At 44.1% G+C, this 20642-nt stretch overlaps 1 protein-coding gene across 1 annotated transcript; it reads left to right on the top strand.

Moving 5' to 3' along the window:
• Positions 1 to 4090: 4090 nt before the first annotated feature.
• Positions 4091 to 11282, top strand: LOC126516827 (zinc finger protein 593). Its single transcript, XM_050166930.3, has 3 exons — positions 4091 to 4373; positions 4881 to 4943; positions 11119 to 11282. The coding sequence occupies exons 1-3, from the start codon at positions 4180 to 4182 to the stop codon at positions 11234 to 11236; spliced, it is 375 nt and encodes a 124-aa protein (XP_050022887.1). The 5' UTR covers positions 4091 to 4179; the 3' UTR covers positions 11237 to 11282.
• Positions 11283 to 20642: the final 9360 nt, after the last annotated feature.

Raw genomic sequence — 20642 nt, forward strand, 5'->3', positions numbered from 1 at the left:
CCACCATAAATATAATAAATAGAAGTTAATAATTCACAAATAGTGCCTTTGCATGGTGGCGCAGCCATTAATTGTGGCTATAAGGCACCAGTGCTGCTTGTGCAGGATATTGTTCAACTCTAAAAACACTGCTTTCAAACATCATTGTTTTTATCTGCGTTTGTATAGCTCCAGTTCCTGTAAACAACACACATTTGGTGGAAGAGTGGCTTGCACCTGCAGTTGGGCCCAATGAACAGCCAAATTCCTGCCCGTTTTCATGTTATTAACATATTAGTAACGGCAGTCAATTTTATAGTAGCCTGTTTGCCCAGTGTAGAAGCCGCTGTGGGGTGTCAGGATTTTGAACACATCTTCAGCTTTGCAGAGGACACAGAATCTGGCATATAGTTTGTCACAGGCCATGTCTTCGGGACAAGTTGAGTTCATCCACTTGCAAACAGAGTACCAAGCTTGTTGGATATGAAGTAAACCGCCTGTACACTCAGTGGCCTTCATTTTGTGTGACATATGTGGTTATAGCGACCCTTGTTTTATGCACTTCTTGACCAGCAGCAGTCTTTTGCTTTTGAAACACTCAGGATAGCTTTCAGCAAGCTGGACAGGAATAACACTGAAAAACCAGCAGATGTTAATTGTCGAACTTATCATGCGAAGCTTCGTACAGTATGATGAGGGCGTAAATAAATGAGGGTGTTCCTCATGGCCTTGTAGTACATGCCACGAGTTTGGAGCAACATGATATACAGCACTTTTTTGATCGCATGCTATAGGTTCAGCAAGTGTGGCCATGGTTGAAGTGCAGTGAAGAAAACAGATATCTATGAGCAGCACCCTGGTAAAGGAGAGGCTGGGAAAACTAGTGGGAAGCCTGTTGAACATCTGGTTGACCCTGTTGCTGGCTTCATCAGGCAAAGTGTGAAACAAGAGAAGGAAGTCATCAACACATCAGGTTTTTAGATATATACACTGTGCTATGGTTCTCAGGCAGGTCTCTGTCGTAACACGTCAAGTCAGTCTGCAGGCTACGCACGACCAACTACATATGCCTTCTGTTTGGACAAAGAACTGCTCATTGTAACTGATGAGGATGGAGTGGGCAAAATACAAAAACAGCAGCTCCATTAATCTGGTTTCACTGGTATCAGCAATGTTTTTTAAGTGTGCTCTGCCATACTCCCCACTGCCTTCTTGTGTGACATCGGCAAGAACCAGCTTGAGGCAAGAGGTAACAGACGTCTTTACAAGCTAAAAATGCATGCATGCATGCATGCATGGAGAGCACATTGTGTACAAAAAAGGAGGCACTGCACAGGGGCACTGGAGAAGGAACAGATTATTGACAGTGGGTAAAGACAAGCTTCTCTGCTACAAACACCCACCACTGTTGCCATGTAACAACCTCTGAAACAATCCCTCTCAAAGAGGAAATCATCGTTGTGCATCCACAAAGAGGGCAGACAGGCAAAGCCCCTACAGCAATGCTGCCAGCTTTAAAAGGCCCACTTCGCACATCCTGAATGCTTCCTTCTTAGACTTTGCTGGGTGCAAGCATTCTACTCTCCATAAATTGTGATTGAGAGCACTGTTGGTATGGTGGCAATATAGTTCAGAAGCAATTGCAACAAACCTCTTCCTAGTTGGTCTGAAGGCTAACGGTGCTCATGGAGCGACACCATGAGACAAAGGTAACTGGATGCCTCCGAGCCCTTGTTCATTTATCACATTCTGTTAGTAATAACCATGAGACCTCAAAACCAACAAGCTCAAGTTCGGCACTCGCGTGGTTACTGTGGAGGATCCATAATAAAAAGCACAAAAACAGAAAACTCAAGGGAAAGGATAAAGCACCATTTAACACTTAGTATTGCTGCAGCCCACCCCTTTTTTAAAATTTTGTGTGGCTGTGCTATATTTTATTGTACTATAGATAGGCATGAACTTCTCCTGTGCATAGCTTACTGCAGAGAGCATAGGTGATGTTCCCAAGCTCAACCAGTGTCTGATATTTATATACACTATATGCTGGCTCAAAGAGGCTCGAAACGCTTTAATGGAAGCTTCTAGTAGAAAAGGTGCCTGGAAGAAAAAAAAAAATGCTGTGCTGCAACTTTCTTGTCAACATCTTGTCCCCTTAATAAAAATTGTGCTTCCATATCAACTTCAGCCCTCCAGTTTAGACTAAAGTACCAGTGCACTTATAAACAACGAATCAATTCTCAAAGAGTATGTGCAATCCAGCCAAAGGTATGGGCACGAATCCGCATTGTGCTCCTGCATTGAAGGTGAATAACGCGTTCCATAATGCCAAATGTGCTTTAGTGGGTTTCCCTGCAATATGAATTTGTAATGTACAAAGAATCGTCAATGAAGCTTACTACGAGCACAGATGCGCTTGCAAATTATATCACAACTGAATATAATGAGCACAGTGTAAACCTATGTGCCGTTTCCACTCTTAGTGTGCTTTACTGCATGATGATTATTTCCACCCCTCTGTAGCAAGCCACAAAATAAACATTGCATAATTGGACTTCTTAAATTACCTTTCTCACAATACACCGACTTTTCGCGGTGAAGCTTAAGCAATGTACTGCGGTAAAGCATACTAAGAGTGGAAAGGGGCCACTGTCACTGGACATAATAAGAGTTCTTTAATTATACACTCGCGCACCCACCGCCTCTGGTCGCCTAAGTGGACATACTACGCTGGGTGATAGCGGCCCCCTCCCACTTTCAGTATTCTTCACCGCGTAACTAAAATGTACTGCGGCGAAGAAGCAGTGAATATACAAATCGTTTTTACAACAGTACAGAAATAAACGCGCATCATGCATCAGTCTACCACACGGAAGAGCGTCGCAACGAAAGGTAGCTGATTAAAGCAGGCTGTGTAGCCTACTTATCAGCCGTAAAGGGTATTATGGGTAATTCAAAATTTCAGACATACAGAAGTATGTTTATGTTTACGTTCGTGCTCCTTGCGTAATAAGACTGCCAGAAGTTCCACAATAGAAAGTAATTTACAACACACAAACGCAAAGAACACAGACATATGTCTCGTTTTCAACTCGGTCGTCATGCAAATGACATATGGCACGGAAAAACGTGAACATGCTGTGTGTTAGCATCGTAAACTCCATACTAGGCAAGCAGCACACCACAATCCCGCGTCAGCCGCTAATGAGACCAAAACGGGAGCACATGTCTGTGAACGCGCCAATGGAACACCTAAGCCACTCTGCTCCTCCACCACCCCCGCTGCACGGCTGCACCACTCGTTTCAAGCACAGCACACCAAACACACATTCAGCGCTGAACAGTGGGCGGTCAACGCAGTTGCATTTACATGACTTGTAGCGAGCAGCACATCCCTCGATGTCCGTTAAGCAAAGTCGGACACGGCGACGCCACATCGCGGTTCGCAGAACTTCGCTGCCGAGGCGCTAGGCCACTTCGCTATTTCAATTGTCACCACCGCCGGGTTCTCAAGAAAGCACGGGTCACACAACGCAGATTCTGTACTGCCAGAGCTCACCGAGGCCAAAGCCGCACTGCCGCACCGCCACTACTCACGGCTTTCCGCCAAGTAACACAGAACCTACAACCAACACACAAGCAACGCACGCACGATTACATGAGCAATGTTGAACAACGCGCGGTCCAGAGAACGATCACGCCGAGGACGAACACTCCACGGCGTCGCTCGGCGCCACTATCGCGCCTTCTCAAAAATCCCTCAATGATCCTGTCTCTAGGCGCCTAGGCGATGCCTAGGTATGGTGCACTAGAATAATAGTACACTAGTACAATATACACCTAGGATCTGGTCACGTGAGGATTTTTGTACGACATTTAGACGCACGCGTTTTGCGCGCTGCATGGCCTCCGTGACGATGCGCGCCCTTCCTCCGTGATGCGCGCGAAAGTCATGCGTGGAAAAACTAATATGCAGGTATTATTGCCGAAAATTAATTAAATATGCTTAAGAAACGCTTTTACAAAAATACAAAGCATTTTGGCTACTTTTGGGCTACGCACAAGTTTCGCTTTTAGCTACATTTGGGCTACTGCGGATGCCAATTTGGCTACCTGTGGTTGGAGCGATATGGCAACCGTGCAGTAAGAACGCTGGTTGTCACGTTGTAGCAGCATCGTGCGCGGCAGCTGGCTGTCAAAATGACTCGTTATTCGCGGAAAAAGACTCACAAGGGCTACACAGCATCGCACAAGAAGGACAAGACGAAACGCAGGGCTAAAGATATCGACCAGATTCACGTCGACATGCAGCCGGAAAACGCAGAAAGGCTCCTCAACCAGGAGGTCGACTACGACATGCCTGGAGACGCGCAGTTCTACTGCCTGCACTGCGCGTAAGAGTTCGCTCGAGCCTGCGCTGGCTCTTTTATCAACTATTAGCATGATTGCCTTTTCTGCGCAATCTGTTCATATGTCACACAATAAGATAAATGCAACAGTTGGTGTTAGCGCGGGTGGTTGAACGAATCTCTTCGAAAGTAGATCCACACCTTTTATACTGCAGAGCTTCACAGGAATGCCTAGTCTCCGATGTTCTGTGCTAGACATATTGTAATTGTCTCGTATTGACTTTAGTCACTGTGCCCAAATTCAACAGCAGCGCTCTCGGCGAAAGCCGCTTCTGTTGGTAGGTGTTTATCGTTTTGTTTACCGAACGCATAGCTTCTTTCTCCCCGCACAGCAGTGCGCAAATGACTCCACGTCGCATTTGTTTTCAAATATAGGGGAAGCCTGTGGGGGTGGGTAGCGGAGCACATCATTTATTTGTTCTGTGCGTTCTCGGTTTACCAAGTAGCGTATGTTTCGTTTATTTATTTATTACTGTCTCTCTTGTCTTGCAGGAGGTATTTCATGGACAAAAACTCTCTCAATGACCACCTGAAAAGTAAGAACCACAAGCGAAGGTTAGTGACTTTTGCTCACCATCGGGGCTTTTAGAAATGAGGTTTGACGTTCCAAAGCACCACATCTCTAGCTGTAGCTGTATTGACCGGCTTCCTGACGCTCCTTAATGCGCATCTAAGGGCCAAACAATGAAATCTTCCTCACCTCAGTAAGGAAGCCTTCATTGCCGTGAGGCCGCCTTATGGCACTCTCAAAGCGTCCTTACTTAGGGGGCCTCAGTGAAGCACTAAGGCATCCTTAGTGCTTCCCCAGCGTAAGGTAGCTCTGAAGCTACCTTCATGTGTCCTTGCACCGCTCCTGGCCCTGAATGAGCGCTTCACCACACTGCTTGGCCATGTGACGTTTCCGTGCGCATGAGCACTGTCACCTGCCTGTGGCGAAGCGCGAGCACGGTATGTCTCGCCAGGCATGTTCGTTTCAGTCGCACGCTCGGCATGAATGGTGTTGCTAGGTGTTGCATGACGTCGGTGTGCCAGTGTTGCTCGAACACGTCAAGTTTTGTGCTGGAATGTGACAGAAGAGCTAAGGGCCCCGGTTGCCAGATGACCTAGCTAAGCCACTGTTGACGTCCAGTTTGGTTCCACGGACTGCGTTTTGTGCCATATCTTTTTACTTTGATTTTGTGAAAAGCAAGCGGCGAGAATGACAGCCTTGCAATATTTATCCGAAGACGATAGCTTCGAAAGCTATGCATGGTTTCAACGAGCAAATGAACTTCTTTATGGGACTGTGTACAAGCTTCCGCCTTTGACTCCGGCCCAGCGTCTGATTGACAGGCAGAATACACTGGAATACTACGACAAAGTGGACTTTCTAGCCCGGTAACGTTTTTCCAAGCGAGCTGTTACAGCCATACTGGCAGAGCTGCAACTGCATTGTAGCACTGACAACAGAGGAGAGCCGCTGCCTGCTCTCTTGAAGGTCCTCGCCGCACTGCATTTTTACGGAACGGGTGCCATGCAAACTGTTGTAGGCGACCTTGTGCGTGTATCCCAACCCTCTGTGTGCCGATGTATTTGGGAAGTGACACAGCTGATATGCCTATGTCTGTATCCCAAGTCCGTTCGGCTGCCAAACGCCAGTGAAGCGAGTGTAGTCATGACCAGGTTCTATTCAATCGGAGGATTCCCTGGTGTTACTGGGTGCATCGATTGTACTCATATACCCATTAAAAGTCCCGGTGGAGACGATGCAGAAGTCTTCCAAAACAGGAAAGGGGTATTCTTGGCAAATACACACACACACACAAAACAATACGCACGCAAAAAAAAGAAAGTGATACCTGACCAACCGAGCTCAGATGCTGCCATAATTGCTAGATTGAGTTTTCTTTCCTGCCATATGCATCATTTTTTAACTATTTTTACGTTATTCACCAAAGAAATGGAATTTATGCCCTGGTATAGAAGTATAAATGCAATTTTAACAGTCCAGGCACTTTACCTTGGCAATTCATTACAAATATTCATTATACATTATATTCATTACAAAAACCAGAAGCCTCTAACATTAGACTTCCTTGCTCCTTCCGCAGGGAAGGCGAAAGGAAGCTTTTAGAATTCGCGGTGGCCTTCCAAGGGCGCTTAACGTTTCGTTATCATGGAGGACTCCTTGCGGAAGGTAGGGAAACGGTCTAAGGTTAGGAGCATTTCAGAATCCAACCCTAAGAAGTGGCCAAAGGAAAGGAATGTTTCATTGTATTGGCAGCTGGAGCCGTACATATTATTTCTGATTTCTGCTGCCATGCCTGAACCGCACTTTCTTCTTAAAAACCATGTGAGTCATGAAAATGTGCGACTTGGATATCGCAAGCTATGTAGTGCTGAAGGGATCTACTGGTTTTGCAATGCATATATGCGCCGTGTCTGTCCATAAATTTTGCTTAAAAAGAATGTCTGCAAATTCAACATGCAAAGTTATGTATGATGCTCCCCTAAACAATTAACATTCCCTGAGTACTTAACTTTGAGAGACATTGCATTTTACATAGAAGAAAAATCTTGGTATTTGGTGTCAACATTATAAATCTGTGTTAGGACACTGCCCAGCGAAGCCTTCATCCTGATTCATAATACTCTGGTGAGTTGTTTTTGGAAATGTGGCCACTTTATTAATGCGTAAAACGAACAGATAAGTGCGCACATTTTCTGTAAAAAGGTTTGCTACTACTTTCACTGTTCTTTGAAACAGGCACCCAGAAAACGCATTGACTGTTAACACGACAGCGCATCATGTATAGGATGTATATACTTCACAAATGCCGTAGCAGCAATCACCTGAAACAAAATTCCATGGTTAGGATCGAGAACCAACCAACTGCAAGCAATGAAATGTTTTATAGTGGCGCACACTAACCTTCATCGACAATATGGCACACCCCTCCCACAGCGGAGGCAGCCGACTGTCGTTATGGTGAAGCATGCATTGTTTACGAAACCCAACAGTTCACTACAACTTCGAATTGAACCGTGAAGTAGTTCTTTACAGCACCAATTAAAATGCCTAAAGTATACTCGAGGCACTACAGTGCAGCTTAGGCTGCCTTGAAAAGGAAAATTCAAACACATTTTGCCTCACCATGTCGCAATCCTGCATTGTTTAATTATACAAACTGAGAACTATTCATTTCGTCAGTACATAAAAGAGCACCTCGCATACCCGCCTCGTAAGGGAGACACCGCAAGCCTCACACGAATTCACTTTACTTTTGATCTCCACTAGGGAATAATGATTCCTTCAATATGTCTCACACTACCAATGAATGAGGCTTTGGCTTCATGCTGGCCACAGCCGTACGAACCAAAAGGCATATTTCACTCAAATATTTGGCCTGAGCAGCCTATGTCAGTTCTCCAAACAGATTTGTCATGTCTGTTTCTCAAGCAAGAAGCACCAGTAATTGCTCAGGTGAGCTGAACGTGTAGCACAGAGAGGGAATATTGTCACATTCCTTTTCGTGTGCTGCAAACAGCTGTAAGCCTCAATCAGCTTTACTTCAAATTACCAGCACTTAAGTTTAACTAGTAAAGAATGGCGTAATTTTGAGATGCAGTTAAAAACTCAAGTGGTGCTGGCAGAATTCAAACTGCTGTGTTAAGTCCGCGTGTTAATGCGGAGTGTTTCTGTGAAGAAATGCAAAAATTGACTATTTTACCATGAACTACTCGTCGTGAGCAAACTTGTTTATGCGGCTTAAAGTCGAGGTAAACGTTGTAAAAGTCATATATAGCCAGGGTTTGTGACATGCATGTTGCACCATGGCAGGCATGGTACCCTAACTGGATTCGTACGTGCTATGTTTTTGCATTTATGCTTTTATTATTCATATGAGCTACCGCTGAAGAGTCTAGATTCGTGCATGAAAAACTGCAATGGGCTGGTCTGAGTTCCCTCGGCTGGCACTGTAGTGTTGCCTCTGAGAAATATATTGTCATCTAGGAAATAAGCTCCTTGAATACATTTTTGCGAACGAAGATGTCATAAAAGTATATTTGAGAGGACCATCATAAGTATACAAGCATGGGCAATGAGAGTGAACAGAAACAGTGCAGAAGGCAGGCACCCAGACACTGCCCGAACTGCAGCAGACTACACGTGAGCAGTGCTCGCAGCGCCCCTGTTAGTTGTTCTCAGGGCTAATATTGGCAATGGACAAGTACACGGAGGAACACGACACTAAAGTGGCACTCATAGTTGTTTTTATTCAGAGAGCAGTTGAGAATATCTCTCACATCATGCAGTCACTAATTCACAGTAGAAAGACAAATATTTATGCAACTTACATGAAAAATATGACAAGCGTGCAAAAGCTGAACAGTGTGATTACATCACAGGACGTTTGAGTTATGAACTAAAGCATATTCCTTTTCAGATGTTACTGGTGGCAATTTGCCAATGCATTTTGTCACGCTCTTTTTGATGGTAGATGTCTTGACTAGCTTGTGCGTAAACTGGTCCAAGTGGTTGAATATTGCTGTTGCATCTTTGAAAATTGTTTGAAACTGCATTCTTTGCAACTGTTATAGCGCTGTGACACAGGCAGCTGCAAACTCCTTTTAACTCCGTCATCTTTATCTCGAGGGCGATGCACTCAGTGTCACACGGTCGCCCTTCCGCTTAGGGAATGTAAAGGAGCTTTTGGTCAGGGGAGATAGACTATTTCCCTCGGCAGCTGAAGGCAGTACTCTCTTGCCCATACTTCTTGTTGTAAAACTGGTAATGTAATTAATATTTGCATTGAAATTAACTTTGTATGTGTTTCGAACATTTCTATTGGATTAAATAAAAGTTCAAGCACAATTCAGCAACAGTTATGCTTGCTGCTGCACAATACTCTCGACCTAGGCCGTTTGCCACCATGATTTTATCATATGTCAGGGCGTTAACATAAACCCAACAGAAGTGGGTCGGGTCGGCTTGTTGGGCTGCAATATGCCTGTTGAGCTCATGTAAATGCTAGCCGGTTGGGCTGAACAAGCAGAGTCGGGCTCAGTCAGCCCGACTGCATCAGGTAGGTTGATCCAGCCTTACCTGTTTGCAGCATGCACGTAAACGCTGACATGCAGAGACTTGTGCGGGATCACTGTGATGTCGCGATTTTGGCGACGGCAGTGAAAATAGTATCAGATCAAGGCCAAGACAAGCACTTTGCAGTGCAACCCCATCATAGTGGTAAGACCCACGATGACGGCAGCGAGAACCAGAAGCGCAGTTCAAACGTGTTCACGTCTCGGCTCTATGCTCTGTGCCGTCATTGTCCAGACTCGTCAGAAGCGAGTTCATGTAAACACGGTCATGTCGGGCTCGATCAGCCAGATTTTTTACTCAAACCGCTCGTGTCAGGTGCGTGTAAACATAGCCTTTGTTGTACTAGTCGTGCAGTGGTTGATGTGGTCACTCGTGACTGATACCGGTACAGTACACAAAATAAATAGAAAGCTCACGTGGTCACCATGCACGAAACTGTTTTAATTATAGTTTGCAGCAGCTCAGGTCACATAATGCTTAGCCTACTCACCACAGTGCAAAGAAACAGACAAGGGTGGCTGGCATCACTGTCAGCACAGCTATGTTTAGTGAGTGCACTTTGATATTTAACAAGGTGTATGTTTCTTGCATCAAATATTTCGAATATGTTTTATCAAAGGAGCATTACCTATAATAACTACAAGCATAATTCGAAGTTCCATTTTTGTACTTGTACAAAGACGAAACACCGCTGAACGCGCCCCTGGCGGGTTCTTTTAATCGCTTGTCATTGGCCGTGTGACACGACAACTTCCTTGAGCTTGAGCTCCCTTAAGAAGACTCGCACTCCCTTATCCTGAAGGAGCTTGCGCATGCCCACTTCCCATGTGTGTGTGCATATGCATTATTAAGCAGTGATTGGTCACGCTTACTTAGTCTGGTAATAATGTAATGCCTTGTTGGCCCTAGATATGCACTTTCGAATACGACAGTGTCATCAAACAATATCAGTCTGAAGTTTCAATGTGGGCTCTGCGCTGCACATCATCCTCCTGCCTTGATTTAGTTTATTTCCAACAGTCTTGGCCGGCCCTCTTGAGATTATCAGATGCTGAATGCATTGGTTTGATGTCATCAATTTTTTCTGCATTATTAAAACCTTGTGAAAGAAAATGATCTCCAATCCATGCTGTGAAGGTGGTTGGGCAGCCAAGCGACAACTAAAACAATTACCCATTGTGACATAGGTTGAAATTATTCACCTGGCGACATTCACATGCACTTTACCTAATTATTAGCCTAAGGCGTTTTGACGGCCTGCGACTTGGCTTGTGCCGCGAGTTCGTGCACCTACAAAGAGTGGACCCACGGGAAGAGAAATTCACCATGCCTCGTATGCACACTACTCTTCAGGAGTCCTCACTACTCGTGGCCTTCCTATAGCACTGTCACAGTTGCTATGCGGGTTCTTCTTTTACGTACAAAAGTGTAGTTACGTCACTCCCTGCTTCATATGCCACTTTGCCGTCGCCGCAGCAGCTTGTGCAACAGTAATCGTTACCGGGAAATGTACGCGGGGAGTGCTACATGCTTCGCATTGCATGTAGGCGTCCTTATCATCAATTATGTGGCTCTGGTGCTTGTTTTGAGCAGCGCAGTACTGTTTCGAACTCAAAGCCTATATACTGTTGCTTCTCCTGTGTGCAGATTGAAGGCCCTGGAAGAGGAGCCATACAGCCAGGCTGAAGCTGAAGCCGCAGCCGGCATGGGAAATTACATTCCTCCCAAGAGACGCAAAGTGGAATCGCAGCCCCCAAAAGAGTAGCACCTGTACAGTAAAATTAACGATAGTAAATTGTTTCCTCTGAAAATGTTTTCTCTTGTGTCATCGTGGGACGTGCCTGCTCATATGTAGCATGTGTGTTCTACTTTATTCTTTAGATTTGTCCTGTTGCTCTTCCTTTCCTCTTTCCTCCCCTCCTTCCTATCTTCCATTTCTGTTGCTGTCACCTCCCTTCTGAAGAGTAGGCAGGTGTTGTGCCCCTTCCGGTGGCAGTTGCCAGCCTGCTCCTCGCTTTTCCTTTCCTGTAAATTGTATATATGGGTTCAAAACAAATAATAATTGCTTTTAATTTGGTCCTGGCTGCACATGCAAGCTTGCTCAACATCAGTGTTATTTCAGCCAGTATGTTGTGCAGAAATCCTTAAAGGAACCAACAACGGCCTAGAATGTGTCACAAGATGTTCGTGGAAATGAAAAGACCATGATTTATAGTGATGTAATCAAGCATGCTGTTCTCAGTTTAAGTAGAAAATATAATTTTAAATTGGGGGCGCAGAAAGTCGCAAAAAACAATATGTGATGCGAACTTGTGATGAAGCCCTGGTATTTGAGATGTCATTGAGATTCCCTATGAGATACAAAATGCCATTGACTAATTGTGCCGTAGATGAGTGCATTCACTACAATAGGATTGCTTGATACAGAAAAGATGCTGGTTGTGGTGCGCCAGGCTGCACCCACGCGGTGCAGAGTTCAAGGGTGCGCTGTACCGCAGCGGCACATGCCTTGCACCTTTGCAATTGAAGATGGGGGGGCAGGGTGCACCAGGCAATCAAGGGCCTAGGTGCAGCACACCATAAATAGGTACACAAAGGAACTTGGTTGCATAGACCTTATTCACTCAAGCAAGACAGCTCACCGTAAAGGATTACACATTGCTCTTACTCTTGTGCCTACCTGTACCAGTGGTCATCCCGTCGCAGCGCACGTGAATGTACCCAGGTCATTGACTCATCTGACAACAGCATTACACCTGACGTCGTCACATCCGACCTGCCCACCGAAGCCATAAGAGGAGCAACCAGACCTGTCCAACCATCACTCCAGCAATCCACAAGGCAGCAAGCAGCTCGCCATAAAGGCTTACACATTGCTTTTACTCTTGTGCAGGCAAAGTGCTTTGTCGTCTCTTCTACTATTGCAGTTCTTTGAGAAGCCTTTGCGATTTCAAAAGCCCTTGCAAATGCCAACAAATGAAAAGTTAAAAAAAGAAATAAAATCGATGAAAACATGGTTTCAAGAAAAATTGACAGCACTAACAATTTTGCCGCCAAGCTCTTGCTCAGTGAGCAAAAAGTGACAACCGGCCGCACAGAACTTAATGATGGACTTGTCAGCATAACCTTCTTGAGCAAAGAGTATGACACGGTATAGACAAAAAGACAAAATGTGCACAGAGAACGCTCATTTATCAAGAGCAAATGATGACCTAGAAAAATTTAGAAGCCATTCCACTTTGTGAAGGCGGATGACCAGCGAAGCTGCAGCACATCACACAAGGTTAGACAAGGGTACATGTACTTATTTTCATAATTTGGTAATGATAGTGATGACAGCTTTGGGATTACTGTGATATACACTGATTGCAGGCACATACACAGGATCTTTTTTCGGGGGGGGGGGGGGGGGGGGGGTGCTTGGGGTACCCAACCCAAGGTAACTTTTCTATGAAAATGAGGGGGAGGGGGGGGGCCTTTTACTAGTACAAATGTGAATAATGCCCACCATTCGCCATAAAGACGCGCAAACCCCCAGAAGAGAATTGAAATAAGGTGTACCCCACAGGTACGCCTATGAGGTACACCTCTCCTTTACTTGGCAAACAAGGAACCACATCAAACCGACTCGTGCATGAAAGAAGCGCAGGAAGAACACTGCCAAGAACAAGTAAACTAGCAAAAGTGTAAAATAAAGATTTCTAGTTGGTTTTTTTAATTAGCTCTGGAAGATATATATATATATATATATATATATATATATATATATATTTGTGGAACAATCACAATTCTTTTGGATTTCTCGTTTAGTGCTACACCAATTTAAGTGCCAAAACCGACCCTTGCCATTATTCGGGAAGTTGCATAACGATGCCAAGTCACGAGTCCCGTACAACCGCGTAGAGCACAGGACGCTGCAGTTCTATACGTACTGCGCCCACCATGGAAAGTTAGAAAAACCTCCGCATAAGCATAGCAGAGTGGCTACATCAGACGGCTCCACAGATAACTGTAGAAGCGTCATTCAAAACAAGGAATTATTCTCCACTTCCGGCCGCGTTTCCTCTACTTCCTTTTTAAATAACAAGACGTTGATCCATAAATATTTTCACTAACAACGGTTAAATTTGTCAATTTTTGCTTTTCCTTCCTGTTTGGCTGTTGCCTTGGCTTTTTCCTTAGTAGATCGCTTAATTTCTCAGCTCCTTGCGACTCTTGTTTCCAGTTGCCAATTTTGCACGAAAAGTGTTTTACAATTAGGGAAAAGTCACACGAGGTAACAGGTGACAGTGGTATTGCTTCTGGGTTTAACTGTTATTGCAAGGTCTGATGATGGGCGCTGTTTCGCATTATTTTATTTTCCACCTTATCTAACCCACATTTCTAGTATATGGTTCCGAGCATCTGCCAGCATCACGGCGAGCTATCACTCAAGGAAATAATGAAGCAAAAGGAAAAGTTCAACGCAACTGGCATTTTTTCCGGCCACAACTCGTTCCACGAGCATACAGACCAGCTAACTACGAACCGAATCCCTTTACTGGTCCCTGGATCAGTCTAAGCAAAGAAGTTCGAACTAACGAAGCAACAGCGATGCACGTGATCATTGAATAGATGGTGACAACTGAACTCATCTCGAGTTAATTGTGCGGGCATCGAATCGATGAGAAAACTGGCCTTCACAGCCCAGGAGATGATAACTACCACTGTCCAAAAAGAGGGGGAAAATAAACAACCATTGCACTCTGTGAAGATGGAATGGCAGCAAGGGCTGACGACACTCAAAGCTCAAACGAAAAGCAAAGTGCTTCACCTCCACCGCGGGTTGGCCCGAAGGTAGTGCAGTGCCAATCCAACCCGCAGCAAAGGTGAAGCAAGCATTAGGCACTCCCCATACGTAGGCCGATACTGAAGATAGTGAGATTCCGGGCCCACCCGCGTTGGTGGTGAAGCAGGCGTCGAGTGCTCCGCATACGTGGGTCCATCTCGAAGGTAGTCCAATGCCGGGCCGACCACCAGCGGAAGTGAAGCAGGCATTAAGCACTCTCCATATGTGGGCCCATTCCAAAGATTTCTAAGGGCGCATTACAGGTTTCCGGGCCCACAGGGGTATGTGCCATTGAGCTTGGACCCTTTCTGCACAATCACCAGGATCGGCCCACATGATTTTTTCTGTTGACGGATGCCGAAAAAACTATGGAAGGTTAGTCACATACAGCTTTCACTGTAAAAGGCAGCAAAATATTGACTGTGGAATAGATTGATTTGTCGGCGCTTTAGGAATATGTGCGAGGAGTGGTGGCGTGGGCGGGGAGGGGGGTATGCCGCATAATTCCGGGGGGGGGGAGGGGAGTCCCCCCCCTGGGTACGTGTCCGACTGATTGGTTCAGTTACAACCTTAGATTCTTGGCCAACGTTAGATCTATACATGACCGTTGTTGAGTAGTTGAGTGACTTGAATTGGTGCGGCACTTCAAACCAAGCTCTTCTAGCAAAAACAATGAATCATTTCTTGTCTGGTTTTGAAATGTCCACATTCTGAAGACTTGAACAATGATCACAGGGGTAGGGTCATCACGGCTAACCCACTCAAAGTGCGTAGTCACGAGCTTCTCAGTATCACACTTTGGTGTGCCTGGAGATATATACACAGTGGCTATCACAATTTGGTCTTCATTTATATGGCACAGACATCCCCACAGTAGGTGGCATTGTCCTCTTATGAATCAGGGGCATATGGTTGAACCTATATTTTTTTTCCTTCGCGTAAATGTCAACACCTCCTGCTCGTGAGTCCATGTGCTGTTCACAAACAATTCCATTATAGCCATCAGCATGAAAAAAATGCATCTTGATTTATTTATTTCATTTATTATTACTTACTATTATTAGGGGTGAAGTGCTTGAAGCCTGCTTCACCTCGACCGCTGGTCGGCTTGGTATTGAACTATCTGCAGGATGGGCCCATGCTCACCTTCTAAGACATTGTGCTCGAACACACAAGCACATTTAAATACCTCGGTGTTGTTTTAGACAGCAATTTCGCGAGTTGACAGCCTAGAACAGACAGTAAAGTTGCTTCAAGCTAAAGTAGTAGACCTTGAAGACAGGAGCAGACGCTCGAATCTGGTTATCTTTGGCATACAAGAAGACAGGGGTGAAAATGAGACAGCTCTTCGCGCAAAAGTGATTGAAGATATTTTTTGTAAGAGACTCAATGTAACATGTTGCTCTATCGCAAGAATACATCGCATTGGAAAGGCGAGAAAGAATAGACCAGTTATTGTATTCTTTCAACATTACAACGAAAAACAGGAAGTCCTAAAAAACGCGCGAAAGCTCAAGGGAACAAAAATTGCGATTCAGAATGATTATTCGGCGGACACGCTAAGGAAACGCAAGCTGTTATGGCAAAGCGCCAAAATAGAAAAGCAGCAGGGCAAGAAAGTGACTCTTCTGCATGATAAACTGCGCATAGACAATGACCTATACGCATGGGAAGATGACGGCAATTCTAGGGTAGAATTGGTTAGCCGTCAAAGAACCTCCAGCAAAAATTGACAGGAAACTTCATGTACTGAAGAGCTGCGTCTGTTAAATATAAACGCGCGCAGTGTAGTGAACAAAAGTGATCAGCTTGAAGCCATCATTCTGGGATACAGCCCTCATGTCGTCATGATCACGGAAACTTGGCTCCGTGACGACATTCATGACAACAGCATCTTTCCACCTTCCTACCAAATTTTTAGGCGGGATAGGAATACAAGAGGGGGCGGCGTCGCCGTCTTGGTTAAACAACATTCCAGCAACTCTGCTAAGACAAATCGACAATCATGAAAGTATTTCATTAAAGTTGTCATGCTGGGGCTTTTCTTTATTACTATTCGCAGTGTACCGTCCTCCCGATGCATCCCCGCAGTTTTTACATGATCTATACGAACACATGTTGAATTTCCCACAGGAGAAAATAATTATTGGTGGCGATTTCAACCTTCCTGATGTTGATTGGAACAATCCTTTTGCTTCTCATGAGCATAGCGTGCATGTTCAGAGTGTACTAGACTTAATGTTGTGTAGGAACCTGCAGCAAGTGGTTAAGCAACCTACTCGTATTCAAGGCAGTTCGTCCTCAATATTGGATCTTGTTTTTGTAAGCCGATGTATGGAAACTTTTTCTGTGTCAGTCGAACAAGGTCTTTCAGATCACTACATGGTGAAGTTCTCATGCCCTCTAAAAGCACGAAATAGTTCTCCTATAAAAACAGTGACGATTAAAAACTTTTTTCGTGCTGAAGATGAAAGTATCTTAGACTACCTTGATCTTAACCTCAGCAGTTTTGGTGGGTCTGATGTTTCAGAGCTATGGGATAAATTTAAACACTTATGTTTGTACTGCATAGATAAGTTTGTGCCAAATAAAACGAAAAAGATGAAGAAAAAGAACCCATGGATAACGCGCGACATCTTGCACAAGAAAAGAAAACTACAACGGTTAAGACGACGCGGTGCCTCCCACAGCGTTATCCGAACGAATCAGACACTATTCAACCAAGCGGTAAGCCATGCAAAGCAGAACTATTTTCAACATACGCTGCCTAACTTTATCCAGACCGCCCCTGAAAAATTCTGGTCCCACTTGTGCCGAAAAAAAGAGGGTGTTAAACAAATAATGCATAACGACACCCTTGTTACAGATAAACAGGGAATCGCTTCGCATTTTAACGTTTACTTTCAGAGCGTTTTTCCAAAGGCTTGCGATAGCGCATGCGTCGATACCCTGTCATGTCATCTTGATTCCGACATCGTATCATTATCAGGCGTGGTGTCTATGCTCCTCAAGTTAAAGACTAAAACTTCACCAGGCCCTGATAATATCCAAAATGCGTTTCTGCGTCGATATGCCGAGACGGTTGCTAACTATCTTGTAATCATCTTCAGTGCTTCCCTGCGTTCATCTAGCATTCCCGGCGATTGGAAAACAGCGCGAATCGTGCCAGTATTCAAAACAGGGGATAAATCATTGGTCTCAAATTATCGTCCCATATCTCTCACTTCTTCCTGTTGCAAAATTCTTGAGCATATCATAGCCAATTATATCACTGATTTTCTAAACAATAGGAATATATTAACCCCTTTTCAACATGGTTTCAGGAAGGGTTTTTCCACTGTTACTCAATTGGTCTCAGTCGTACATACTTTCGCATCTGTTTTAGATAAATCCGGACAAATTGATGTTATTTTTTTGGACTTCAAGAAAGCCTTTGATTTAGTTCCTCACTCTAAACTCATTTTCAACCTTAAGACTATTGGCCTTCCAAACTTTATTGTAGATTGGGTTGCCGCTTACTTGTTTAATCGCACACAGTTCGTTAATATAAACGATTACTGCTCATCCAAACTTCCCGTTACGTCAGGTGTTCCTCAGGGAAGTGTTTTAGGACCTTTGCTTTTTTTAATATATATTAATGACATTGTTGATGTTATCCCTGAACCTATCGAAATAAGGCTATTCGCTGACGATTGCGTTATGTTTAAGGAAATTGATAGCGTAGACGATCAGGTGCTTCTCAATAATTGCATGAATAATGTTTTTCAGTGGTGCGACCAATGGGGTATGAAGCTAAACTCCGAAAAAACAGTGTACATGAATGTAACCAGAAAGAAAAATTACTTCTCTTTTCCATACACGCTATCATCTCACCCACTCAAAGAAGTCAGCGAATATAAGTACCTTGGCGTAACAATAACAAAGAATCTCAGTTGGAATAACCACGTATCTAACATATGCGCATCCGCCTTCCGTAAGTTATGCTTCCTCAAATATAAGCTTCGACAAGCCCCTCCATCCGTCAAGCTGCTGGCCTATAATTCAATCATTAGACCGGCCCTCGAATACGCACGTGTTATTTGGGACCCACACACTAAGAAAAACATTGATGCTCTAGAAATGATTCAACGTAAATCCATTCAGTTTATCTTTTCTCGATACCGCATGACGGACTCCCCAACCTTTATGATGCAACAAAATAATATCCAGGAACTCAAGCTACGTCGAAAAATTCTGAGATTAAAATTTCCTTTTCACTTGAAAAACAACCATCTCGCATTAGACCCTGCTCCGTACGTCCAAACTCTGATGTCACGACTGACTTGAAATCGTCATGCTGAATCGATAACACCATTTAGAACGCGTACTAGCACATTCAAGTTTTTATTTTTTCCACGAACGATTACAGAGTGGAACGCTTTGCCGCTATGTATGCTTCAAAACAGTGACTCATTCGAGGCATTGAAGTCTTAATGTGGAGCGCTTTTCTTGTTTTTTCTTGCAAAGGACTGTTTTTCCTAAAGTTTCAATGTTCATAATTGTTTTCACGCCCATAAGGTGCTAATTTATGTGTAATTTTTATGCATATATTTTTTTTTCTCTCTCTTCATGATTTATGATGATTTCTGGTTGATGTTTTGCCAGTGCTTGTGTAAATCTTTTTTTTACCCCTCCTGCATGGGCCCTAGCTTGGGCCTGCAGTATTTTGTAAATAAATAAATAAAATAAATTTACACTGGAGCTACCATAACAACTCAATCTGCGCAAAGCTCACATCTGGGTGTTATGCAGTGATACAGGCGCGTGAGCATTTCGACCGTGACATTTTGCGTACCTTGTACTTTTCCCTCACAAGTACTCATTTAATATATTATATAGAAGCCTCCGTCTGGACATACAAGAGCTACCTCAACCCAATCAGAAAACTTTGAAAATGCGTACTTCGAATTGTAACTCATAGTAAACCCTGTGAAACAACCAAGCCACTGTTTCGTGCCTTACAAATCCTCCCATTTGGTTACTTACAGCAATTTAAAATAGCAGTTTTCATCAACAACATAGTGAATCGTATCGCCCATTTCACTCGTGCATTCTTTCGACGTCTTCCCGTCCCACAAGCCTTGTGCAAGGCAGCTTCAACCTACCCTCTGTAAATAATATTTATGGGGAGCAGCAGGTACAATTTACAGGAGTTAAACTATGGCATAGTTTACCATTAGAATTAAAACAATTAGGGGCACCTACTGGCCAAATTCAAGTTTTTTTTTTCAATGCTATGCTTAATTGCACTGTATCCAATATGTCTCGCATACTTGTTAATTACTTTGTCAAGAATTGACATACTGCGCCATGCTACATTGCTCGTATGACGCCGTGTTTATCAGTTATTTATTCTTCTTGCTTAGTTATGTACTACAATTGTTACGTAAATTTTTTTTACACGTAAACCATGTGCTCACAAAAAAATTGCATGATATTTACTGGAAGTGCCTGCGTCATATTCAGTGACATAGTTTTCTTTCATTGGACCCGTTACCAGAGTCCTTCTCTGCTGTTACTAGCCTTTGGCTATGGGTCCAAACATTTCTTACACATTTTGTGTGACGTATTGTATAAACAAAGCAATAAACTTGAAACTACCGATGATGACCACGTCCTGCACCACGAGAGTCTCGGGTGCACTGCCGCCAATGCGGAAACCAGCCCCATCAAGCGACAGCGACAGATGTCTGCATAACGTCCGAGCTACTGTGGCTGCGTCTTGTGCCACGTCAGACCGGCTACCACCATGTCGTGACGGTCAGAACGTTTTGTTGGTCCTTTGTCTTATTGGGAACTGGGAGACTATATTTTAAGAGTAGGTTAGTGATGTTAGTGATTGAGCGCATGTTTATAGCATTATCCTTTGTAGTATTCTTTTGTCATTTTCTCTTAAGCATTTTTGTGTTGTAGGTGCTTTTCTATCATGTACATGTCTTCCATCTGCTTTTAGAGCGCCTAAATTCGTGACAGGGCTGCCCAGATGGCCTTATGTGCTGGAGGATGGGATGTCTCGCAAATACACATGCAGGTCTAAACAGAGCTGCATGCAAACACCAAGTTGCCTATTGCAACATGTACCACATGTGCCATGCGTGGTGGTCCAGAGATGGTACCACAGAGGAGCATTCATCACAAAGAATAGTGCCGTCAAGAAGATGGCATGACATCAACTTCATAAGTTGAGATGCACTGATATTTACACACAGCACAAGAGGCCAACTTGTACAGTGCTGAACATAGAAAACCACAAGGTTCCGACACACTTACAAGATCATCACAAAACTGAAGCAAAAAACTTAAA

The sequence above is a fragment of the Dermacentor andersoni genome, chromosome 1 (genome assembly GCF_023375885.2).
Source record: "Dermacentor andersoni chromosome 1, qqDerAnde1_hic_scaffold, whole genome shotgun sequence".
NCBI lineage: Eukaryota > Metazoa > Arthropoda > Arachnida > Ixodida > Ixodidae > Dermacentor > Dermacentor andersoni.